General features: G+C 32.0%; 3 protein-coding genes across 3 annotated transcripts; 2 read left to right on the forward strand and 1 right to left on the reverse strand.

The window, feature by feature from the left end:
* The first annotated feature begins 575 nt into the window (after nt 1-575).
* Nucleotides 576-3,832, forward strand: LOC123884444 (nudix hydrolase 8). Its single transcript, XM_045933541.1, has 8 exons — nt 576-1,097; nt 1,333-1,610; nt 1,698-1,763; nt 2,216-2,353; nt 2,533-2,610; nt 2,879-2,929; nt 3,084-3,118; nt 3,364-3,832. Exons 1-8 carry the CDS (start codon nt 968-970, stop codon nt 3,671-3,673), a joined length of 1,086 nt encoding a protein of 361 aa, XP_045789497.1. The 5' UTR covers nt 576-967; the 3' UTR covers nt 3,674-3,832.
* Nucleotides 3,833-6,432: 2,600 nt separating this feature from the next.
* Nucleotides 6,433-10,265, forward strand: LOC123885421 (deSI-like protein At4g17486). The gene is made up of 5 exons (XM_045934704.1): nt 6,433-6,702; nt 6,961-7,192; nt 8,897-9,184; nt 9,579-9,659; nt 9,865-10,265. The coding sequence occupies exons 2-5, from the start codon at nt 7,039-7,041 to the stop codon at nt 9,999-10,001; spliced, it is 660 nt and encodes a 219-aa protein (XP_045790660.1). The 5' UTR covers nt 6,433-6,702; nt 6,961-7,038; the 3' UTR covers nt 10,002-10,265.
* A 6,473-nt stretch (nt 10,266-16,738) lies between these two features.
* Nucleotides 16,739-20,877, reverse strand: LOC123884398 (phosphatidylglycerophosphate phosphatase PTPMT2-like). Its single transcript, XM_045933484.1, has 6 exons — nt 20,003-20,877; nt 18,624-18,746; nt 18,287-18,380; nt 17,810-17,892; nt 17,615-17,704; nt 16,739-17,334 (listed from the first exon to the last, which is right to left on the reverse strand). Exons 1-6 carry the CDS (start codon nt 20,198-20,200, stop codon nt 16,939-16,941), a joined length of 984 nt encoding a protein of 327 aa, XP_045789440.1. The 5' UTR covers nt 20,201-20,877; the 3' UTR covers nt 16,739-16,938.
* Between the last annotated feature and the right edge of the window lie 5,556 nt (nt 20,878-26,433).

The raw sequence follows: 26,433 nt of genomic DNA on the forward strand, positions 1-26,433 counted from the left end.
GTGGTAAGAGACTTGAGCTCTTAAGTAGGTGGTCAAATGTATGAAAAAATTAACTTGTGCGAATGAAAAAATTAAGATGAAAAAGTAGAATTCACCTTGTAAATCTCAAAATTCTCGAATAAAGACTGTTCATCGCTAAACGAAACCACGGTGAAAACTAAAAAGGAAGAAAACTAATAATAAAAGTAAATATTCATAAAAGTAATTTTTTACTAGTTTGGATATAATCTTGTCAAAAAATTAAACTAGCTTAGCTTGGATAAATCCCCTCGTTTTCTCCATTTTTTAGTATTATTATTTTATAGTTTACAAATATACTTCCTCCGATCTTATTTATAAGCAAAAATTGCTTTTTAGATTCATTGAAAAACTAATATATCTAACTTAAATATAAGCTAAATACATTAGTTTTTCAATTAATCTAAAAAGCAACTTTTGCTTATAAATAAAGCAGGAGGGAGTACATCATAATAATTGATGAAAATGAAAGAGACTCAACTTTCCAATTTGGCATTTTTCTTTAAGTATCTTCCGGATGATTTTTTGTCATGATCACACATCACCTATTATGAACCACTAGTTTTAAAGATAGTTTCCAACATTTGCCACTACTCGTGATTTAACATATCTTGTCCCTACGTGTGATCCATATAGCATAGCACCTATAATTTGCTTGTGCCTAATTGGATTATCAAGCTTCTTAACTCAAAACCATATTACTATATGATTTATTGGAAACACATAGTACACTAAGAAATCATGAATCACATGACCATGATGTTTCTCTAGTTAGTATATATAATACTATATAGTTCGATATATACTAAGGTTGCATTGATTTTAGTGAAGATTCTCATATATTCTACCCTCAAAATATATTTGTATATATCTTTATTGTGATCTCTCATTGGACAGAGAAATTGTGGCTAACAGTGTCAGTGTGTGTGGATTCTGAGCAGTGATTAAGATGGAGCTGAAATCTTTCTCTTCCAATTCTCTGTCCACATTTGAAGTTGGAAAATTTTCATCCACTTTGTTCTCAAATTTTAGGCACAAATTTGGAGTTAGATACTCTACACAATTCAAGTTCCATAGAGGTAACTAACAAAACAAATAGATTCTCATAGTTTTCTGTATTTCTTTAACCTTTTCTTGTGTGTTTTTGCATGAAATTTAAAAGTCATGGTTAATTTGGTCTTTTTTTGTTGACCCTGATCAATGATTGTTTCAGTCAGGTTTCGAATTTAACGCCCTTTCTTCGATTAAAACTAAAATGAAATGTTAAAGGAATGTGGAACATGTGTTTAATGGTTTCTTATGTTTAATTTTCAGGGTTGTTTCTTAAGACTTATAGTGCCTCAGATGATTCTTGTTTGACAGATAAAGCTGTCATATATTCAGTTGGTTCAGATGATTTTGAAGCTAAAACCAATTCTTATTGTATTAATGGAATGAATGGTTCAACTTCAAGCTTGTATTATAGAAATCTTATACTTGATGCTTTTGATGATGAGTATGGAGGGGTTTTAATTGATCCAAATAGGTTACCACATAATACATATGCCTTTGCATCCATGCTTTGTTTATCTCTTTCTCACTGGAAGAAAAAGGTAAAATAATCTCTACATGTGGATTATTATCCTTGTGAAAGCATAATCTTGTATATTGAAAAACTTAGATTTGATGAGGTTTTGTAGGGAAAGAAAGGAGTTTGGCTTAAGTTGCCTTTAGAACAATCTGATCTTGTTCCAATTGCTGTCAAGGTAATTTAACATTCTACATGTCTACTAATAAGAATTTCACACCTAAATCACACACACACCTACAAATCACTAATACAAACATGAATACTAGAGACGACACAGAGAGGTCAACACTGATAATAATTTGAGAAAATGGAAGTAATTGAATGTCGTGCTGGGGTCTGACACTGGCATCTATCGGGCACTGGATACATCTTCAATTTGAAGTGTCAGTACTACATAATCACACGCTCTTGGGGGAAAAAAGTTCAACCCCTCTCAAAGGGCGTTACTCACTCTTGAGCATGCCCTCGACGTTCACATAATTAACTCAATGAAAAATCCACAAAAAGACCAGCAAATTTGATAAAATCTTCTAGGAAATTTTCTGTCTTTATGTATTTCAACCTTTTGTTTTCATTAGTTGAAGAGTTGTTGAACGTATTAGGTAACTAAACTCATTTTCGTCTCAGGAAGGGTTCCAATACCACCATGCAGAGCCAGGATATGTGATGTTAACATACTGGATTCCTGATGGACCTTGCATGCTTCCAGCAAATGCATCACATCAAGTAGGAATTGGAGGATTTGTCATCAATGACAACAATGAAGTATGATTATTTCTATCTATAACTAACATTATTAACATAGCATTGTATTCTGCAAAAGCTTTGCAAGGAACTGTTTCAAGCTATTAAACTTTTCTGCAATTCTTCTTCTACATGATTTCATAATAGTTCTTATCTAATTTGATTCATGAGAGTAACATCTGTATAATCTCTTTGTAAAGGTGCTTGTGGTGCAAGAGAAACATTGTTCTCCTGCAACTCTTGGCCTTTGGAAAATACCAACTGGTTTCATTCATGAGGTATGTATGCATCCCGTAATTTTCCTAAATGCTCGATAAACGAAATAGAAAGATGTTAGAACAGAAACCTTGGTTCAAAGCTAAACAAATATGAAAATTTCAAACATAGAGCGTGTGATATTTAATAATGGAGTTCGGCCAATTGTGTTTAAATAATGCGGTTCAGTTTACAAGATTAGCCCTGAACCGCACCTAACAAAACCTAAACTAAAGATAATGTTGAATTGTACTTTCATTCATGTAATGTAATTATGTTGAATTCTATCAGGCAGAGGAGATATACACAGGAGCTGTAAGAGAAGTGAAGGAAGAAACTGGGGTAAGTTTATTTGATGTAATGTAACTTTGAGATACTATACTATTCCTCTGCTGTTTCTTAATTTATATTGAACTTATTCACAAGACTTGCTTGATAAGTTTCAATTGCTTAAAATGAAGACTTTCTTTTAATGCTAGCTGCTTTAATGGTGCAGATTGATACAGAGTTTATTGAAGTGATAGCATTCAGGTAACAGCACCAATCATTGAAGTACTGTCACAAACACAGGCACTCAACACGTCAACACTGATAATAATCTGAGAAAATGACATAATTGCATAAATTAACACATGTTAGATAGAAACACGTGTTTGTGTTCGTATAGGTTTGACAAAAGTTCTAATTGCCTATTTAGATTTTAGAATCTAGTATGATCATAGAATGCTACACAATATATAGTTTTTGATTCTGATGAAGTTGATGATGAATTGTAGGCATGTACACAATGTGGCCTTTGAGAAATCAGATTTGTTCTTCATATGTATGCTAAGACCACTGTCATCTAAGATCACAGTGGATGATCTTGAAATTGAAGCAGCAAAATGGATGCCACTGGTTGAGTTTGTAGAGCAACCACTTATACAAGAAGATTCCATGTTCAAGAAGATTGTAGATATCTTCATTGCTCGTCTTGGAAAACGTTATTGTGGCCTATCAACTCATCAAGTAGTTTCCAAGTTTGATGGCAAAATTTCTTCTCTATATTACAATGTCATTGAAGATGATAACTGTGTTGGAAAATAATTAAGACTCTAAAATCTGAAAACTGAGCTAACCACAACATATATATCCGGTAGAATATGTAACATATAATTATGTGTAGTTTTATTTCCAAATGTATATAAATGTTAATGTTAATATCAATAACATGAGGGAACATTGCACATGTTCCACATTGGCAGAGTTATAATGTTATAACATATCAAATTTTTATAATAAGTTGGTCTATTATACACCAAAATCATACACCATTACATAAAGACTGATAAGAAAACAAGGGTCAAAGATAACCAATAGATAATAAAGCACAGACACTTCTCAGATTAGTCGAGTCCCGGTGTCGGACACGCGTCTGTATCGGACACTGATACAACACCAACACTTATGATTACACTAAATTATGTCATTTTCTCAAATTATTATCGGTGTCAACTTGTCAATATCTGTGTCGTGTCCGGTGTCATGTCTCTGTCCGTGGCTGCAAAGACAAAATATGTCTTCATATGTTTGATGGGTGAAAAGGATGCTAGTAATGGTGGCAGCCACCTTAAAAGGTCTCCACATGTAGGTTTTCGGCCGATAAAAAGTGGCCTCCAATTCAGTCACTAAACAAAATAACGACCGATATTCATGCTATAACGACCATAAAATCAGTCACTAAAGGTGCAATTTCTAATAGTGATATTATCAACTAAAATTTCTAATAGTGCAATTTCTATGAAGGAAAAATCGTAATATTATCAACTAAAATTGTTGTTGTGCCTCAACAAGGACACTTCAAGTTTGGTCCTGATATTGTGAAAGCAATTGCAAAGATATTTTTCATCAATATCTCTCTCGCTATCTATATGATCACTTTCATTAGAAGAGTCTAAAACTCCAATTTTGTTTTCAACAACTAAGCATTGGATTTTAGTTAAAAATAAAATAATACAATAAAGTTTTGGAGCTTGTTTTTCATTTATAAAGCCTTTTTTTTTTGTTAAGCTTCATTTATAAAGCCTTTATTTTGTTTGTTTTTTTCAACATCTAGCTAACACCATATAATGTGGGACTCTAATAGGGATCAGATTTTCCAAGGTTACATCAGGATGCTTTAACTTGAACGTCTGATCTTTAATTGGCAGTTGAAATTATTTTAAATTTAAAATTATCCGATCTCAAATCAATGGTCACAATTGATTACTGCGTGAAACTGCGTCATTATTTGATAGCAGTAAATCCGGATCTAACTCTTGTATGTCTATTTAGTGTTTTGTGTCGAGAGGGGAAAAAATTATTAATCATATTTCTTGTAGTATTTATTGAATGATTGATTTGGTCTATGATAAATAAAACGCATCAATCATTTGGTGTAAAAAAAAAGACGCATCAATCATTTAATAAACCTAAAAACTAAATTTTTTTTATAATAAGAACTAAAGAGAGGATGAAGTATGGTTTCTTGTATTAAACTTATACTACTATTAATAATCAAAACGAGTCCATCCAAACGTAGAAAACAGAGAAATTCGGATCTAAACTTAAGTCCATCCAAATTAATGTTTGTGACAGTTACCTAAAAATATTTAGATGAAATAATGCATGTCTATTGTAACTTAGATCCGTGTTTGATCTCTATCGGGATTTGTTGCTCATTTGGATTCCATAAAATTCGAGTGATTAGTCTTTACTATACGCAGAAAATACGAGAAAAAGAATTGTTTGTGACGGTTATTGACTTGCATGGAGTAAGTATTATTCATTCAGACATATGGCAGTAAATTAGGAGTCAAATTAAATTGACGTAGAACTTGTATTGTAGGAGGTGTGTGTCGGCATGTTCTCACAAGCAGAGAAAAAGAACGCACACGCCATGTGAGTTTCCGCATATTATAAGATTTAAGACGAAAACCACTAAGTTTGGTCTAGTGATGAGAGATTTGGATAATATGTTATAAGTTCTGGGATCGATTATCGACTCATTATAAACAAAAAAAAAAATATTAAGACGAAAATTGGTGGTCCATTCCATTTGGACGGACACTTTTTCTTTCTTATTTCCCTATTGTTGAACAAGATGTAGCTTTACAAATGTGCTTTTTTCTTTTCATGAAAAACTTTCATGCTTTATTATATAAAGGCTAGTAATTATTTTTACATTTCTTTTGGTCCAATTAACATCAAAGCCAATTACTATATTGAATAAACAATAATTATACTCGACACTATGATTGCTAGTATAATAATGTAGTTGTTATTAAACATGAAAAAAGCAATTATTTGTATAATTTTTTTAAAATGAATATCTCCCTACCGTAAAGATTAATATATCGAATTTTATAGGTTATATACTCTCCTTATTAGTTTATTTATATAACCTTTATATTTTATTTTATCTTTTAAAACATTTTGTATAACTTTTATTGATTGAAGATATTTGCTCACAAAAAATTAAAAGAACATAATAGTTATAGTTAAATATTTATTATAATTGTTTCCATGAGCTTCGCTCAGTTGGTAAGGATATCGCACTATATATGCACGAGCTCAGGTTCGAACTCAAGGCGCTCCACTTATTCACCTTTAAGGTGGATTTTCTAACCACTAGCTTACTGGCCAAAAAAATATTATAATTTAACAATTATGATTAACTAATGGTGTAAACTATTTTAACACTATATCGGTTAAAACTTTTTTGACCAAATTTCAGCCTCTTTATAACAAACAAAAAAATTGACAAAAAATCAAGTGTCCATTTTGACATAATTCAAAAAGAGTTTTTGCATGTATTCATAAATTTTAGGGGCTGAAGTGTCTCCTTCTTTTTATTTTACAATTTTAGGGGAAAATATTGATGATTGAATAAAAATAAATTAAAAAAAGTGTAGTTACTTTTTAAAGAAGAAAGAAAAAATAAAGAAAATGTGGCGATGAAGAACACCCAAAAGGCATAGCAAAAAAGAGATTAATTTATATCTGATTTTAACCTTACGTTTGTTCTTCTTCAACTTTCCACCCCAATTTCTAATTCCTTTCCTCTCTTCTTCTTCTTCCCTCCCTATTCTCCCATCGTAAGTTTCTCTCTTTCTTCTTCTTCTTCTCTCTATCATCATCATCATCATGATCCATCTTTCTTTCTAATTACTGTTCGGTAATTTTATCTGTAAAACCCCATTATATCATAATAAATTGCAATGATTTCAATCAACCCCAGATGAAAATTTTGGATTTTTAATATACCCTTTTGTTCTAAACTGTATAATTGTAAATGGGTTTTTTTTTTTTTTTTTTACTTTTTTGAAATTAATGATATACTATATTGTTTGTAGGTGATGCCAAAAAGAATGGGATTGTGATTTTTGGAGTATAATTGAAGAATTGGAAAGAAAGGGAGGAAATCATACACAATGCCATCTTTACCAAGGAGTTCTACCTTGGAAAGGGTGCAAGAAGGCGAGAAAAAGACTAATGCTATGGTTTATCTTAATGTCTATGATCTTACGCCTGCAAATAATTATCTTTACGTGTTCGGTGTTGGGATCTTTCATTCGGGTATCGAAGGTTTGTTTCATTGATCCTTGTACTCAATTCCTTGAAAACATGTTTTTAGTTTTGATCTTGGTGTCATAAGAGAATTATATTTTGGTTTTACTGGTATTAAATTGCTTTACGACATTATGATGAAAATGAAATGTTTTATCATTGACAAGTAGAGATGAGAGACAAAAAATGGATTTGTAATTCAATACAACATTGTTATCATTTATATTAGCTCAAATGCATCCATGAATCTTTAAGTTTCGCGTTTGTAATAGTTAGGTCCTTAAGTTTTTTGGGCAACAAATAGGTCTTTAAATTTTTTAGTTAACAAATCGGTCTTTTAAGTTTCTAATTTGTTGCATCGTTACCTTTCTTCCAGTTGGGCCTCAATTGTTTGAGCCTCATGGTTCACATCAGATTGAGCCTCAAATTCATCATGGTTAACATCAAAATTAATGTTCACGTCAGTGTTTTTGTAAATATAGGATATCTGGAAGGGTAACAGTGCAATAAATTAAAGACTTAAAAGGATCTATTTGTTACCTGAAAAACTTAAAGGATCCCTGAATGCATTTGACCTTTATATTAATGAAGTTTTTGTGTGTGTTGGTCTGTTGAGAAAAATGGTTTGAGAATAGATTATCATATAGTTGGTCATCCGCTCATTATTCATCGAGGTTTTTGTAGTTCTATGCCTCTAGAGGATACTAGTTGGTGGTGGAAATAGGATTTTTTTTTCATATTGATTGGTGTAAGAGCAGAATCAAATATGAAATATTATTCAATATTTGGCTCCTTTGCAATGATCATTTTGGAAGATTAATACTAATTCACTATATATTTTAATAGCGTCTGGTAAAGTATCTTAATCTACTATCATTTTCATCATTTACCCTGTCTCTCAGCAACGTTTAGGGTGCCGTGGTTGTAGGTCTCGGGGTGAGCTGTAGATGCCACAAAGGACTTGTTTCAAAATATAAGATTTTTTTATGTGACTACTTCTTTTGTAAAATCACAACCGTTTAACTATTTAATAATTTATCCAGAGGCTGATATTGTTGCTTCACGGGTGAGACACCTGTTATGGTAGCTCACCCTAGACATACCCCTCTGTCTTAAGCTAGTTAATAATATAGAAACCTTGCACACTCGCTACTTCTGTTTTTTTTTTCCCCTCTGGGATTATGAATCTTGTCTTGCTGCTAGTATGCATTTTGCATTATCAAGATATGGATGATTGACAATTTTGTGGGTTCTGAATAAAAATATCTCATACAAACTGGTTTTAGGGCTTTTATTTTATAGGTATTTGTTGTGCACTTTTTGTTTTACTGAAAACTTCTAAGCTGATTTGACAAGGCCAGAGTATTATGCTGTATTAAGCATTTGCCTTGTTGGTATGTTTTTCTGGTTGACTCATTTTGTTTGTCATTCCAAAACACAATGAATTTTCATTTACTTTATTAATGTGAAAAGATATAAAAGGGAATCCTGTATGACCACATTGGGCTTCATTAGTATGAAGCAGTTTTGTCAAATATCGGCCATGGCGGATAGTGCTGGGAGATATTTTGACAGTTGCCATGGGCTATTTGTGAAAGGATGGTGATTGTGTATATGGTGGCTCAAATGGTGGATTTATAGCTTTCCACCATGGTCCGCCATTCACAATCGATAGCACTGGTATGAAGTAATAATTTCATGGTTTTCACTTTTAATGAATAGTGCATGGCATGGAATATGGCTTTGGAGCACATGAATACTCAACAAGTGGAGTATTTGAGGTGGAACCTAGAAGTTGTCCTGGCTTTATCTTCAGACGCACGTTAATGTTAGGCACCACCGACATGTCTTATTCACAATTCCGTTCTTTCATTGAGCGCCTTTCAGCGAAATATCATGGAGACTCGTACCACCTGATAGCTAAGAATTGCAACCATTTTACAGATGAAGTTTGCCAACAGCTAACTGGAAAGCCTATTCCTGCGTGGGTAAATCGGTTGGCTCGTGTTGGTGAGGACTCTCTTTCTCTCTGTGTATTGTGTATGTAATGCAATATGCACAAGTGTGTGTTTGTGTGTTTCCTTCCATTCTCAGTCCCTATTTGGTAAAACAATTTAATTAAGCACTTATAGCATAAGCAATTATATAAGTTCTGTTGTATAAGCTATTTCTATAAGCTGATCAAATTGTTTTCGTATAAACTGTTTTCATAAGCTATTGTGAAGAGCTTATGAAAATAAGTTATGGACATGTCATAAGTTGTTTTAATAAGTTTTCTCAAACAGTCTAATAGTGCTTATGCCAAGATATAAACTCGAATAATTCAATCCAAACAGGCTCTGAAGCTTGTGATTGCATATACTAGTGTAATTTTAAGCTGATCAAAAGCAATTTGAAATTTCAGGTTCTTTTTGCAATTGTCTTCTGCCAGAAAGCCTTCAGGTTGAAGCTGTTAGACACGAACCTGATAATATCGCACATCCCGGTAAGCTATGAATGAAGACAACTATATAAGTTTTATTACAATCTTGTATCTTTCAAATTGATTTATTGGTTGTCTCAGTCTCAGAAGGAAAAATCTAATGAGTGGCACATAGCATATTATGAAATGTCTACTATCTTTGCTGTATGGAATTATATATTTTTTTAGATTACAAGGAAGCAATTTTGGTTAACATCTGTCATTGCAGCTGAAGAAGAGGGATCAGAATCCGACGACATTTCTGCATCAAGTGATAGTGACGACGAAGATTCCAAACACCATTTGCTAAATCAACAGAATAACGACGTCTCCTTTATAAAGGAAAAACCAATAGCTCTCCAATGATTTTTCGCTTGTTACTTTAATTGTGATTATTATTAATTATTAATAATATTTATTCTTTTTTCCTTCAACTGTATCTCAGCGATATTAGTTCGCACAGTGTAACAAGTTTTCTCGATTGGAATATTTGGAGATCCAAAAACATGTTTTGTATTACAAAGACAATAGTCTGTGTTGTAAATCTCCTGTTTGTATGCTTCAAAATGTAGTGGCTTGTTCAAGTACAAACAAAATTGTTCTCATATGCAGAATCTGATTTTGTAGAGATATTGAATGTGCATTTTGGTGGTCTTTTTTTTTTTTCCATAAAATTTACACTCTGAATACTTCTACATGTTTGTAATAAAAAAAAAAAATTCCATAAAACTATGACTGTAACCACAGAACTGACCCCCGAATCAGATTAAACTAGTGGTGAAAACAAAATAAAAATAATTAAAATCTAAGTTTATATTCTGATTATGTAATGTTTTTCAATTTCTCCTAGCATATAAGCCTGAAAAGATAGTACTGGTAGTGATTAGGTGCGAAGTCAGTAAACCTGAGGTTGTTTACATAGGGCTTCTCAAGCTTATATTATTACCGTGGATTTCCTTCCTGACTTGGATGCCTCCAGAGTATGTGACGTTACACCGGACTGAGTTAACAAATAACTTGTGTTATTTACGATGTCTTGACATTACTCTCGATATTCTGTATTCTAGTGTCTTGACATCATACACAACATCTCTGAATACGGACACGTTTCAAGTTTGAACGACAGATAAAGATTTAAATGATTACAATATCATATCATATATTTGCACCGGAAATGGAATTATCTGGTTTGTAGGTACTTTTCATTGGACTCCATCTACCCCTTTTCATTTGTCCGTATACATTACATCATGTAGTACAAATACAATATACATATCAGGTCTGCATCTAAACACACATTCTCTTTTTTCTTCAAACTTTGCATGTGTTAGTTAGTTAAGCACTTTATATCAATCAAAGGCAGATATGAATATTTCTTTCCACTCATATCATTGCTAAGATCAGGAAAAAAAGCATCTGAGGGATTTAAAAGTTATGTATACGTGTTTGTAATAGAAACCAATCAATATGCTCATGAAAAGACGCGAATCTTTCCTAGCTACTTGGCCTTAACCAATTTCTGTGGCGGCTCTCTCTCTCTCTCTACTAATTCTCTTCTCAGATTGAGATTTGGATCCATCAATTTCACTTCTTTTTGTTCTTCTTCACCCGATCTCTCTATAATTGTTCAACTCATGAGTCTTGAAAAATCATGCAAGACGACGATTGTAATTTCTTTGATTAATCAGTTTGATGTGTGCTTCATGGATATTCAAATGCCTGAAATGGATCATCTGAAATGGAGGATCTGAAGAAGTTATGCATATATCTGGTGGTTATGCCTATATTGGCCATGACAACAGATGTAATAAATGCAACATATGAAGAGACAGAGTCTCAAGATAGATGCATGTTTTCACAAAAAGGTAGTTTTTTTATATTTTTTAATTTAAAAAATAAAAGAAAACTGTTTTTATATAAAAATAATAACCTCCGTGTATCTAGTACAGTAAGAACTGTGTATATGAAACTGTACATAAGTTTGGTCCATTGGTTTAAGCATTGGCAAATGTTTCTTTGTATGTACTATGTACAGAGCTGGGTATACGGACCAAGGTCCGCGGGCCAACCCGTTTAACCCGCAGCCCGCGCGGTCTTAAGACCATTTTTTTTTGGCCCGTTTATATTTTTGCCCGTGTGGGTTGGACCGTTAAAACCGCGGGTTATGCGGGTTAAATCCGCGGGTTTGCGGGTTAGCCCGTGGCCCGCATTCTTTTTTTATATATGTAATTAATTACAAAATTTACCATTTATAAATAATTTGGTCCATATCCAAATCCAACACTTTTAACAAAAAAAAAAGAAGTCTAAACCTAATTATAAAAAGCAATAACACACTCCTATTTTTACTCACGTGGACAACAACAACACAAAACATCATGATCCAATTCAAGTGTTACAATGGAGGCATCGAGCAGGAGTGACTATTTTCCTTCAGTTTTCATTTAGTTAATTATATACATTACTGTTTTGTTTTTGAATCGGTTGGTGGTATTAGATTTTTGGTTGTACTTTTAATATTGGTTTGGACTATTAAATTTCTTTTTTATATTTTGAACAAGTTAAAGTTCTTATTCAATATCATCTGGGTTTATTTTATGGATTTGAAGTATGTGTGGAGAAATAATTACGATAAAAACGAGTTGAATTTGATTTTAGTTGCATTATTTTCAAAGAGAAGATAAATAAACTCAATGATATATCACAAACTTTATTTATTTTTATTTGTTAGTTCAAGTTATAACATAAAATTATTAATAATATAGTTTTTTTTAGCTTTTATTATATCAATATTTTACTAATTTTGTTTATTATTTTGAAAAAAGTTTTTTTTTGTAATAGTCCGCGGGTTAACCGTTTAACCCGCGGGCTTACGCGGACCGAACTCGGACTTAATTTTAAAACTCGTTTATATTTGATGAAGGGCTTGTTCACCCCGTTTAATATACGGGCTTATGCGGGGCGGGTTAAACGGGGCGGGCTAGCCCGCATACCCAGCTCTAACTATGTATGTATCTAGTAAAAACAATAGGCTTTAATTTTTAGCGAACTTAGATATGTAATAATTTTATTCGATATAATATCTTCATTTAATTGAATGAATGAATTAATATAATTGTCTAGTTGGAAAGAAAATAATAAAGTTAAAATTTAAATAAATTAGAGCATCGATAATAAAATAAAATTATAAATTATAAAGATTTCAATCCAACAGAATATCAAGGGGAAAAAATCAAATTAATGAAGTTATGAATGGCATAAAAAAAAATCTCTAGTAAAAAACTTATAACACTGACTACTTCTTGCATGGAAATATGAATGTAAATTTTTAGCAAACTTATAACAAAATACTTTTAAGGAATTTTATAATGTGTAAGTTTAAGTTAGTTTAAGTTTCTAATATTTTTATAGGTTTATACCAATATTATCAATTTGATTATGGAAGAATGAGATATAAATCAAGGTTTTTCCAATATAAAATTTAAATTATCATGTGATTTGGACCATCAGATTAATGGTCTTCAGAGTCACCATTGGTAAGGAATGAGTCACCTTGTCAGCATCACATTGAATTTGAAGAGGACTGATTTAACTTTGGCTAAATATGGCATTCTCTCAAACTTAAAGGAGTCTAGGCATTTTAAGGAATTGATATTCACGCACCAATATTACTACACTACACCCCTCCATTCAATCTTCTATAAATTCACACTTCTATTTTCGCTTGCAATTCTCACACCTTCTCTCTGTTAAGAGAAGAGAAATACAAAGAGACAAGATAAAAAATGCCTAGAATTTCGTTACAATTGAGAAAGCTTAAATGTATAGTCTTACAATAAGAATATATATACTAGACAAATAGGGAAATGGAAAAGTCTAAACTACCATTACTATTAACTATTAATAACTATATTATCTAACATCTCCACTCAAACTCACGATGCAACAATAGGAAGCATCGAGAGTTTGTCGAACAACAAACGAAAAAAAAATAAAATCAATAATATAAACTTAAAATACTACCCATCAAGTTAAAGCTTACTAAGTTTTAAACTTGTTACAAATTAACCCTGAAAATAAACCAACCAAACTAATAACGTAACCAGCTAAGAGAAGCAACCAAAGTGAGTAACCATCCGAGAGAGAAACCATCAAATAGAAGCATCTAAATAGATCATCAGATAGAGGCAAACCAAATCTAACCAATTCATCATCCAATACAGTCCAACCTAACCAGAACCAAACCAATAGAGAGAACCAAACAAAAGAATCGACGAACAGGCAAAGAGAAGCAACCAAACAGAAGAATCGATAGGGAGAAGTGCAATAAACAAGAAGAATCAATAGGGGGAAGTGCAATGCAATTAGAAGAATCAATAGGGGGAGAAGTGCAATCAATCAGAAGAATTCAACAGGGAGAAGGAGATCAACCAATCAAAAGAATCAATAGGGGGAGACAGTCAAACTCACAGAGAAGCATTCAGGCAGAAAAGAAACCATTAGAGAGAATCATCCAGACAAAAGAGAGAAATCGTCAAAGAGAGAGAAACTTCAAACAGAAGAGCCAACAAAGAGAGGAGCAACAAAAAAAGAGGAATCATCGGAAAGAAGCAAACGGGAGAAACTATCAGACAGAAGAAATCATCAGAGAGAAGTAATCAAACAAATGAATTGACAGAGAGAAGACCAATCAAACAGAACCAAATCAAATCAAACCAAACAAAACCAAATTAAACTAAATCGAACAAAACCAAACCAAGACAAATTGAAGAACCAATATCAAAGCATAGAGACAACAACTCATACAATGCTTTTACCTTCAAATTGCATCAACAACAATCAACACCGTCGACATATGAAATACAACCAGGCAGCAAACATAAGTTGCAAACCGAAACAGAATTGGCAGCTCTGCTTGAACTTTCAGCAAACCACCATACACCTTTTGTTTTTTTTTTACCCAACAATTCACCCAAAATTTCCAAAAGCCTACCACCGTGCCTCTCACACACCAAATAAAAAGTACTATTAACAACCTTACTTCACAAACCATAAACCCTACACACAGTACTTTGCCTCACAAGTTCACCATAACACCGAAACAACAAAAATTGTGTGGAATACTCTTTATATCAATAGCACTCACAATCCAAATATGACCAACCAATAGAAATCAAATATTGACCAGAAACTAATAGAATGAACCAAGTAAACTAGGAAGAAGAATTACACTAAAGACCAATTAAAGAAAGAAACCAACAACAAAGAAGAAACAATCAAAAGAGAGGAGTCGTAGCCAAAAATTCAAATCTTCCATCAATGTGAACTTTTCACAAACACCTTGTAAGCACTAACTTAACACACCAAACAAACAAAACCAATCTAAGCAATCCAATCAAACATAATTCCACGTACATGGGAATCAAAATGGAAAAACAAGAAATAGAACCGAACAACACTTAAATCAATAAGACAAAAGCCTAAAGTCCCCACCGACACAATTCACAAGCTCGCAAAACATACCCCATAGACAAGTACGAAGCACAAAAACAACATAACAAGCACTACACTGAAACGACAAACATGACCCATAGAAAAAAACAAAACGTACAATCTCATAGAATGAAAAAATGTTGCAACTGGACCTAATTCAACCACAAGCTTCTAATCAAATCAACCAAATAACTAAGAAAACAACAAATCAAGAGAACTAACCAGACCACTAATCATCAAAGAGCAGACCAAACATATTCTCAAACTATTGAGAACTCAAAGCGGAAGCAACAAAAGATTTAAGGCGGATCAAGCTTTGCTCTAGATATCATGTTAAGAGAAGAGAAATACAAAGAGACAAGATAAAAAGCGCCTAACGTTTCATTACAATTGAGAAAGCTTAAATGCATAGTCTTACAATAAGAATATATATATACTAGAGAAATTGGAAAATAAAAAAGTCTAAACTACCCTTACTATTAATTAATAATAACTATATTATGTAACACTCTCATCAACTCTTCTTGCTTTAGTCATTCTAATAAACTCACTATAATTTCTTCTTTAATTAATAGGCATAGTACCTTGATCTATAAATGTGAGCCCTTTTCTCACATGCATAAGCTGACATTTTATTTCCACTCACAAAGGTGATATATGAGCCGGTGAGCAGCACTACAAAATAACTTTTTTATGAGTAAGGGTACACCGTAAAAGACTATTAGTGATGGCCTCTAATAGTTCTAATAAGTAACTTCTATAAATGTACTCAAAGTCTTTTTCTTGATTTTTTTTTTTTTAAGAAAAGTCTTTTTCTTGATTAATGAATTAAATACATCAAGTTGTTGATAAGATTTTACTTATCACTATTATCAAACAAAAAAAAAATTACTTATCACTTAATTGAACTAAATATTACTAAGACCATTTTTCCTTGAAAAATTGAAACCAGAAGGCTAAGACACGAAAACTTGGCTAAGACACAAAAATAATAAATAAAAACATTACGGGCTAATACAATATATCAAATTTGACAATCTAAAACCACACTATTTCTAAGGCATTATTAATTTCTACTCCATTGTTATTTATATAAATATCATTTAAGATATTATATGAATAAGAAAACTAAGAAATAGCTTTATCAAATAAGTTTTAAATATACTTGGCGTCATTTGACTCAATCATTCATTTATCCCATTTTTTCATTGATGAGTGTAAAAATAATTGATAAAATAATGGTGTAAAGAAGTCATTGTAAAATCAAAGATTAAATGGTGTGCCAAATCTTAGGAATGGACAAACAAAATAACTATATTATATTTATGATAGCAATATTAGTCAGGAAGAAATGCATCAGGAGCATTTTATTGGGATTGTTATTTCATAAGTGAAAATTGCATGCTTAAACTGAAACTTTGGCCTGTCAAAACGTGCACGCCCATTATAGATGGTTAATTTTACAGACTGCCTTGGATTCGACACTGGCAGTGGTTGCCGTTAAACCAACATTAACGGCAACCACATGCTTGTATTTACATTTTATGAGCAATGGGTTTGCTTTCATCTACTTTGATGTAATTTCCCAGAAAAACTAACTCATTTATTAATTAGCACAATATAGAAGCACATAGATTTATTGACTTGTATGACACTCATCATTTGCTTTCAAATGAGCAAAGTAGTGGTATATACAGAGGAAAAACACGAGTTATGTATTAAGCCCCGTCATACATCATATATGGTTTATTATTTGGGCACAACACCGGGAAACTTGTCCAAGAGGAGGCAACTCAGGCTGCTTTTTTTTTCAGTACACATGGATATCAACGCTAATTCCGCCCAAGTGATTAGTTCTGATTGAGCAACTGCTTTCCCTGCTCAGTTTTTCAGCAGATATCTTCTGGTCGGCACCATATCGCAGCCAAAGGCAGGATATTCTAGCCAATGCTGCCTGTCCAGCAACCCGCACACGGTAAACAACGCTTAAATCAGCCCATATTTCACTTGTCATGGTTTCTGATTGACAACTTGGGTCGTATCCTTCAAGATCTTGTTCTGTTACCACAACTACAGAATTGTCATCAAACTTTACAAGATCTCGTGAAACTGCTGAAAACTCGGGAGCTTTTACAAATAGATCAGCTGCAGGTGCAAAACCAACAGCTCTCCTCACAATAAGGTGGCGGTAGTATTCCTGGACAGCCTGAAATTTCAACAATTAAATGAATGAATATTAACCAATAACCATCACCATTAATTATTATTTTCCTAACACACATCAAAAGAAATTTATTGATGGACTTCTAAAATTGGGGATTCCCTTTCAGAAAGGGTATACTGTACGGTTAAATCATAGTAAATATGAATTCCGTTTATTTTCAACAACGAACTAACCAAAAAATATGATAGGTAAACTGGAGCTGTAATAACTCGAAAACTTAATAGTAGTAATAATAAAAAACAATTACAAGCTTCACACTTACTTGCCACTGAGAGGAAGCTAGAAGCACCCTGGGCCGAATTGACTTCACATATTCATATGCAGCATCAGGTGACATCAGTTTGTGGTGCACCTACACCAAAAAGATCATAATGTAAGAACAATAAGAAAATCACAGTACTGACTTCTTATCTTTTCCTATTTTGATATTTCTACTCTCTTAAGTTTGGGAACCAACCAGATAACAAATAACAATAGTTGTGCTGCGACCCCGTCCGGCTTTGCAGTGGACATATGTAGTGCGTCCAGACAATGCATTTTCTTCATCAAAAGAATCGAAAATAGGGAGAAAAGTCAATAATTACAAACAAATGTATAGTAACTAAATTATAACAAGCACAGTTAGTACAAGCCTATATGTAGATGAATTTTATAAGTTCTACATACTCATTATGGATTTTTTTCTGAGTTCTATTATTAGTTTTGCCCAGAGGTAGTAAAAAATACAGTTACAAATCAGCATAATAACTAAATTTTAATGAGAAACGTTGCTATGCATTTTGCAACTTCTACATACTCTTGGGCATCGTTAAAACAACTATGCAACATTTTTTATAGATAGTTTCATCATCAATAATCATTTTCCCCATAGACAAAGAAACTTGCACATGCCAACATTCTGATACTAGCACAAATCAACTTGCATAGTACTCACTATGTATGAAATCAACAGCACGGCAGATGTCATTTAGTGGTGGAGCAAAACAGTAATCTCTAGTAGGAATCACCAGATGATCAATTCCATGGGCCTGCCAAATTCAAACAAGAAACTATGACATCGAGTATATTTAAGAATGCATGAAATTTATCATGAAAACACCCAAGATGCTATAGAGAGAACATAACACAACCCCCATCCTTTAGGTAATAAAAGAAATCTAGTATTCAAAAAAGCATTAAGCTAGAAAGCAGGTGATAAACAATAATTTAAATCAACCCTCAAAACAATTAAAAGTAAAACAGCCAAAACCAGGAATATGCTGAATACTCACATAATATAATGTGGTTGGAACTAAAGTCTCATATGACTCATTCAATGTGATGACCCCACGAACACCAAGATCCTTCAAGCGAGGAACATCAATAGGAAATGGAACGGCACCTAACAATACGAACTGAAAATTAAGTGTGTCAGATTCGGGACAATCTTAATTCCCAAACAATAGAAGAAAATTTCAATACATCATCAAATAAAAACATGAATTAAGGAGACGTCGTTGAACATTAAAAGGGAATATGTATCCAATATCAGCCCAAAACCCCTTTTCCATTAATGATATTGTCATTGGCGACAAAAAACACAAACCACGCGTGGACATGGATAACAGATAGATGATAGCAACAAAATGAACCAAACATTCTTTCATTGCTTCTTAAATTAATGAATTTAAAATAAACTATTAGCAGATCATGCAGCAAAGTCATTCTTAATAGCAAAATTCAGAAAGATAAAATATAATCAGTATACTTACTATCATAAAACAAAATCACTGTAGATTTAAAGGTAATATATTCTATATTGATCAACATACCACAGTGTAAATTAGAATTTCTGTTTCCAATTAAAACCCAAATAAATCCTGTATTATAATCAACACTGTTGGAAATTCAAAACTAGAACAATTCATTTTGTTTAAAAATGAGTTATTTTGTGAAATTTGTTTGAATTATATTAATAAAAGAATTGAATTCAACAAAAAATCATCTTTCGGTATATTGAAAATCTGTAATGGGATGTGTAAATTCTTTTATATAGAGAAACTATTTTCAACATACACACGTTGGGTCTGAAAGTTGTCGGTCAACAGCGGGTGAAGCAACACATTAAAAAACGAGAAAAAAAAACTTTGCTTGAAGAAAATGTTGAAATAAAAACAAGAGCATACAAATTGTAATCAAAATAAATCATAGTTCTTCCCTTTTATCATATAGTATAGTAACCATTTTATCATTCATGGCCGTCTTTTTTAATTGTCCGGTCCACAAATGATGCATTATCAGCTCAAAACACCTTTTTTTTGCATTGTATTTCCTCAATGGTAAAGGGTTCAATCAAAGGTATAAATATCAAATAACATTCAAAATCGGCAAGTACAAGCAGCCTTTTCCCTCGATATGCAGATAATATCACACACAAACATGCAAGGTGCATTCACTGAATATGGCAATGCATAAAAACATCCAAATGCCAAAGTCAAAACAAACAAATCCAAGAGAAACAAAACTATCCAACAATGATCCGCGCACGATAACAACATGTAACAATCATTCATCCACATAATTAAAAAACAACAAAGAACAAAAGTAATAGCATTACCAATCAAAATCACCCAAATTATATACGGTAAAACTCAAACATGTGAAACCATACCTCATCAATTTTATCCCACCATCGAAATTCAGCCTGAAGCCTATTCCTAACAACATTATAAACAAGCGTAGGATAGAATAGCGCTCGTGCGCCTGCTCCAACCAAAACCCTTTTCGTATCAGAACCAACAAAGCTCCATCCACCTTCCTCTCCACCTTCTCCAACAACCTCACTTCCCTTCAATTCCTCTATATGCATAACTCACTCCCAAAACAGATACACAATTATATATATTCACAAATAAACCTAATTCACAAAGAGTTACCAACACCTATCGTATTCTCCTATATTCCTATCCACGATTCTATTACGATAACGAAAATTACCGAAATAATAACAAAAAAAACGAATTGTCCCAAATTGAAATTTGGGGATCACGATTCAATCGATTATAGAAACCCTAAGAAAATGGAATTCTACAACAACAACAACTGGAACAAGGAAAAAGAGGTTGATAGATAAAATCGAAAGCGGAATTTTCCCGAGAAAATAAGATCATGTTTCAGAACGAATTGATCGATGGATACGAGGGATTGTGGTGATCTAAAACAAAGAGAGGAGAAAAATTATGAGAAAGGAAAGGAAAAGTAAAAGGGGAAGAGAGAGATGAAAATTGAAATTGAAATCGAAATTGTGAACCCTAGATTTGATTTTTTTTTTTTTATTGAATAAGAAAATGGTTTTTTTTTTGTTTCGCGCAACAAACTCTGAATCGGAAATGAAAGGATATCCGGGGAAAATGGGTGAAGAGGAAAAAGAGAATAATGGAAATTTTTTATGTGACCCGATTGTGACACAATTGGAATATGAAAGTCACGGAAAGAATGACACGTAAGGTTACACTCTCTAGTCTAGGCCCTAAGGGGTTCATCTCATCGATGGATGGATGAGATTACCGACATCATATTTGTATGGAAAATGCTAAATAGTGCCCCCGGGCACTAGTTAAGGATACAAATATAGAAGTTTTATCTCGTAAATTGTGCATTCAATGTTTTAATGATGTGAAAAGTTATTCTCTCTCATCATTAACTTTATCATTTGTTTCCTTTTTTAGTATACTTAACTAGTGCCCCAGGGGCACTGTTTAGCATGACCCTATTTGTATTTGTACTATTGTGCAATTGTGACATTTATTTGGACTTGTATTTGTACTCTTGTTCTTAGATTTATTTATGTCTCATGTTAACATCGCTATAAAAACACATGATAAGATACCTAAATATAAAAAGTTAGCATTTAATATTTAATGTTCAGAAAATTGAACACACTATTTTTAAGAGAATATTTTTATATTTATCTTCTTAACATGTGCCCTTATGATATATGTTAATATTTTTCTTTATTTATTTGGAGGGGTGAATTTTGCATTTTAATGTCTTTTGTATAGTAAGTACATGCAATATTAATTGAACTGCTAGTTTAAATTGAACTATTTTTAAACTTATTAAAAACCGCTTATAAAAATGCATCGTAAATGTGAGAATTTAGGGTTAGAATATTGCATATATGGCCATAGACCATGAGTGAAAGGCTTTTGAGTAGAAAATTATGAATTCTAGGTCCAAAAATCTCATAACATCTAGTAAGAAAACTCGTAAAAAAACAAATATTGCGGCTTCTATCTTTTTTTTAACATAATCATCATGTAGTAAGTCAACAAAACTTAAAATAATCCCCCTTTCTCCTTTAAGTTTACCTACTATAATACCAGCGTGGATGTGATCTCCACCACACAACCGTATACACAAAAGTGATGTCCTCGAGGACATGTGAAATAAGATTGTCAAAAGTTCTTGATCCAACGACTCTGAGTGGTCAATCGACCTATTGCAATGCGCCTGCAGCGCCTATGTTGTGGTCTACTATAATGATAATGACTGGAGTGGCCGATCTAGTATAGTCTTCGTCAAGTCCTGAACAAAATTAATCAAACTTTTTTCACAAAAGTAATTTTTGTATGAATTTTATACATAAAAAAATAAATAGTAATTACAGTGACTTTATTACCTATGAATTGTATTGTGAACATATAAAAAATAGAAATAAATGAATTAATTTGGTTTGAGTAAAAAATTATTAGATTGTGGCGGCGTTTGTCTTAAATTATTTTTATTAATCTTAAACAAACATTTTGGATTCCTATCATAATTTTTCTCATTTTATTTTAGAAACAGAGTATCAAAGAGTACTGTCAAAAATGGAGAATAAAGAGGTAAGTATATATTATTTGGTATTGATTTGTGTTGAAGTAAATTTAGTAGGGGAGAAATGAATGTTGGTAATTGTATTGTAATTAGCACAACAGCAAGTGTATCTTACTTTACTTGAGAGCAAGGGCCAAGGAGTAGTAGTGGAGTGGTAATATATGTGTAAAGTAGGTAACAACAATTCCATATTATAGGGCAAGGCATTTGATAAAGTTTCATACATACTACTACTTCACATGCTCATGTTAGCTGTAACTTCTTCCTGTCTTTATTCCTTACCAACTTGAGTTCTATGTTTGGTGTTTCTCATTCTCATATTTTACACATGAGAAATTGAATGTTGACATAGATCAAATGGTATCTCATCAAATAGAGATTGATGCTTTGATCTTGCAAGGTGGTATTCTATGCCCTGTTCTTACACACTTCCTTAGCATAGATTAAAAATTTGATATGAAGTAAGGCTAGATCTGCATTACAAGATTACGCAGTTGGCCGAATACTTGGAAACTCAAGTAAGAGCTTTAGGCTTACTAGGAAATTGCGATTATATAGTAAAAATACTAAGTCTGGTAAACCTAAAAGGTCTATAATCAGACAATCAAGATCCTAATTTCTAATAGCTACCGGTGGATTCAAATCAAACTGGTTGTGGTTGTAAGGTGTTTATTTTGTATTTCGCTTCTTATTTTACATTGTAAGATTAAACTATGTTGGGTCGACTTTAGTCTTCATGACTACATAAAGAAACTTGTTATTAGTCCGAAAACTTCATTCGCTTTGACTACACCCACTACACAAGCATAACACATTCACATTTGGTAAATTCTTTGATACCTATAATATTTAGTTTACCATGGATATCCCGTAGGTAAAATGCATTTTAAAATTTAAATTTATTTTAATATAAATTACTCAATCTATGTTTGATATCATATTATGCTAGTTTAATCACTTATTGATTGGATGGTGGTCCTAATTTTAGTTGTTGTAATAGCAAATTCTACAAGCTACAACCACACCAGCTAGACTTCATGAGGAATTTGGTTGTTGTCACAGTAGATTGGTTGTTTTGTACATATGGTAAATGAGTCATTTTTCTTATATAGTTAACACACATTCATATATATATTTCATGTTAAACAAACCACGAAGCCGAATCATTGTTGTTTATACCACCTGTTGGAATGTCTGACAAATTAAATGTTGTAAGTTGTAACAACATTAAGCTAATTATCAAAGACCAATAAAATATCAGTCGCTACATCTTCACCAAAAAAAATTAATACAATGAGAATATATATTATCTCTTTTATATATCCAACATTGAACTTATCCATATTCGATCTAATCAGGACTAATATTCACAATTGAATATCAACAATCTATCCCTCGATTGTGACTATCGATCATATCACTATACTTGATCCAAATATTAGGATCTCGCTTCCACTTTCCCACTAAATCAAACCACAACTTTATCACTTGTTGGTGCGATCAATGACACATGAGTAAAAAATATCAAAAATCTTGGACATTGTTGCCTACATATATATATCTAAAACTTTTAAGAAATTGAGTATACGAGTCATCATCTCTCTTATGTGTATACATTGGTTCTTTTTGATAAAATTAAGCTATAAGCTAGCTTATAGTTGATAGCTGAAAAAAACTAACAGGTTAAAATTAAAGTGTTTCGTAAAATTAGCTTTTGAATTGGTTGATAAATATAAAATGACATAAAATGACATGTATGTTTACTTTTTTATAGATTAGTATTTAACTAACTTATTTAATTTTTTTGTCAAAAAAAAAAACTTATTTATTTTTTAAACATTTTAGTTTATTTCAAAATATTTTTCATCTTATAAATGTGATATATGAATTCAGTTGAGATTTTATTTGTTTAACTAACTTTTAAATTTTAATGAAAATTTATATCTTTTTTATTTAAACTGGTAAATATGATGTATGAATGAATTCAACCATTAAAAAAAATATATCAGCAAAAAAAAAAAAAGGGAAAAAAAAAGTACAAGACACGATGCACAAATGAATGAAACTGGATAGTTTTTCTCTTTAGTGGGCAGTTTTTTTTATATGAAAATTAACAAAATTAAATCAAAGATTTAGAATGGAAAAAGTCTTAAGAAACTATAAGCTATAAGTTTAAACGTTATTTCAAATAGCATCCAAAAAAACTATAAACTAGTAAGAAAAGTTTTTTACTAAACGCATTTTATTTTATTAGATAAAATTATAAGCTAAGTTATAAACCATATTGAACTAGCTATAGTGACACTTGAACCCAACATTTCACACTTTCACTAAATATTCTATATTGAGTTTTCTTAATGTCGCAGTAAAGGGCATCATAACTCAAACTCATACATATTCTCAAAAAATATTCAAAGGCAGATGGGAAGGAATTAGATTCATTGCCCACAGCTTCACCTACACATAGACAACAATAAATGAATAAAGTAAATTCCTATAATGCATAAATTCTCAATTAACTAAAATAAAATTGTTGAGTCTTTTTATAAATAACAAAACAAAAACAAAAAATTAACAATATGGATTCTTCATAACTAAGCAATACCACCCCTTTTGTTACTACTTTCTCCCCAACTAGCATTATGTGTCCTTATTCTTGTTTATCAATCATCTGCAAGCAACTGCAGAGACTAATCCCTCGAATTTTGTGGGATCCGAATGGATGGCAAATTCTTCCTAAGATCGTAACAAAAGCTTGGTTAAGCGCAAGATAAGCTCAAACTTGTTGTAAGTTGTGTTAGGCGCAGCTTATGCATATGTTTGTAGTTGAGCTCATTAGTTAATTACATGATGCAAATGTCATTGTATATACAAGGGTGATTGATTAATGACAAATGCAAGCATAACTATTTTACTCCTTACAACTCTATCATCCTATAGGGACAAGAAAGTCAGCACAACCTTAAAATTATCCTGCTACACAAACACACACGTGTGTGTGTGTGTGTGTGAAAACTACATAAATTCTTGGTCAAATTAGCTGTAAAGTTGGAGCATAAATCCAACTATATGTGTAGTAGCATTTGGATATATAAAAGAATTTTAATAAATATGATCTACAATATTCTATTTGATCTTTCATACTGAGTCATCTAAGTTCACAAAAACAAAGATTGGTGTAAATAATTAAAAGGAAATGGCAAAGTTATGGTAACACTAAAAAATGTTTGGACAAACCTAGGTGCATCCAATGAAAAAGTTAACATTTCTGAGTCATAAGCTCAGCAAGTAAAATAAATTGTACCTAGTTGAAAGGACTAGAAATTTTTTCTTAGTCATCAAAATAGTTGAATCAAGAGATTTATGATATCTTTCAATGTGTGCATGATTAGACAAATCACTAACTGGTTTATTATTCTATCACCTTTTCCAATTTAAACAATGGTGTTTAGAAACAATCTTTTGCATCAATATTGGTTCACTGCATGCGTAACATTTAAGAGAATCTAATTAATTTGCAACCAAAATCAGAATTTGAAGTATTAGAAAAATATTAAAGATATAAGAGAACCATTCCTTAACACATGATCGAATTTGCCTTTTCTTTTTGTCATGTAAATGGGATGAAAGCCATCATATACAGTCCAAAAGAAGAATCATGTGACTAATTCCAACGCTAACCATTTGCACCATACATTATTTTTTTATTCCCAACTTGTCCCTTTTAGTTCATTCTCTATCTAATATTGGCAAGGCTACTTATCTATGAAGCACGGACATAGATCAATGAAGCATGGACACCGGACACTGACACGTAATTACTGATAATAATTTAAGAAAATGACATAATTTAATGCAATTATAAGTGTCGTTATCGGACACCGACACGTGTCTGACACTAAAACACGCTAAGTATTTGTGTTTCATAGTGTTATTCACATTTGTTTAATTTGCAACTGTTACTAGATGCATATGGACCATTTGAATATGTTCCTCCAAACTCTGCTTGGTGTCATGGACCTATTGAGCAGAACCTTTAACTGTTTCCTTTGAAAGTCTTGAATGATTATCATAAATCATTATGTAATTTGCTTTGATATTATCATAATTCAAAAGAAAATCCAAAGTATATGAATGTAGTATATTGAATATGAATAATACTAGTGAATACAATTTTGAAAATCAAGTGACCAAAATTGATAAAGCAACTAATTATGTTTTTCA

The sequence above is a fragment of the Trifolium pratense genome, linkage group LG5, assembly GCF_020283565.1.
Source record: "Trifolium pratense cultivar HEN17-A07 linkage group LG5, ARS_RC_1.1, whole genome shotgun sequence".
Lineage (NCBI taxonomy): Eukaryota > Viridiplantae > Streptophyta > Magnoliopsida > Fabales > Fabaceae > Trifolium > Trifolium pratense.

What these genes read in the sequence shown, in the direction of transcription:
- LOC123885421 (XM_045934704.1), top strand. Translation starts at nt 7,039, where the DNA reads ATGCCATCTTTACCAAGGAGTTCTACCTTGGAAAGGGTGCAAGAAGGC. An exon ending in AAATCGGTTGGCTCGTGTTG is followed by an intron (nt 9,185 to 9,578) that starts GTGAGGACTCTC and finishes TTGAAATTTCAG; the next exon opens with GTTCTTTTTGCAATTGTCTT. An exon ending in TGATAATATCGCACATCCCG is followed by an intron (nt 9,660 to 9,864) that starts GTAAGCTATGAA and finishes CTGTCATTGCAG; the next exon opens with CTGAAGAAGAGGGATCAGAA.
- LOC123884398 (XM_045933484.1), bottom strand. Translation starts at nt 20,200, where the DNA reads ATGCATATAGAGGAATTGAAGGGAAGTGAGGTTGTTGGAGAAGGTGGA. An exon ending in GGTGGGATAAAATTGATGAG is followed by an intron (nt 18,747 to 20,002) that starts GTATGGTTTCAC and finishes CTTAATTTTCAG; the next exon opens with TTCGTATTGTTAGGTGCCGT. An exon ending in TTCCAACCACATTATATTAT is followed by an intron (nt 18,381 to 18,623) that starts GTGAGTATTCAG and finishes TGAATTTGGCAG; the next exon opens with GCCCATGGAATTGATCATCT.
- LOC123884444 (XM_045933541.1), top strand. Translation starts at nt 968, where the DNA reads ATGGAGCTGAAATCTTTCTCTTCCAATTCTCTGTCCACATTTGAAGTT. An exon ending in TTTCTCACTGGAAGAAAAAG is followed by an intron (nt 1,611 to 1,697) that starts GTAAAATAATCT and finishes GAGGTTTTGTAG; the next exon opens with GGAAAGAAAGGAGTTTGGCT. An exon ending in TCATCAATGACAACAATGAA is followed by an intron (nt 2,354 to 2,532) that starts GTATGATTATTT and finishes CTCTTTGTAAAG; the next exon opens with GTGCTTGTGGTGCAAGAGAA.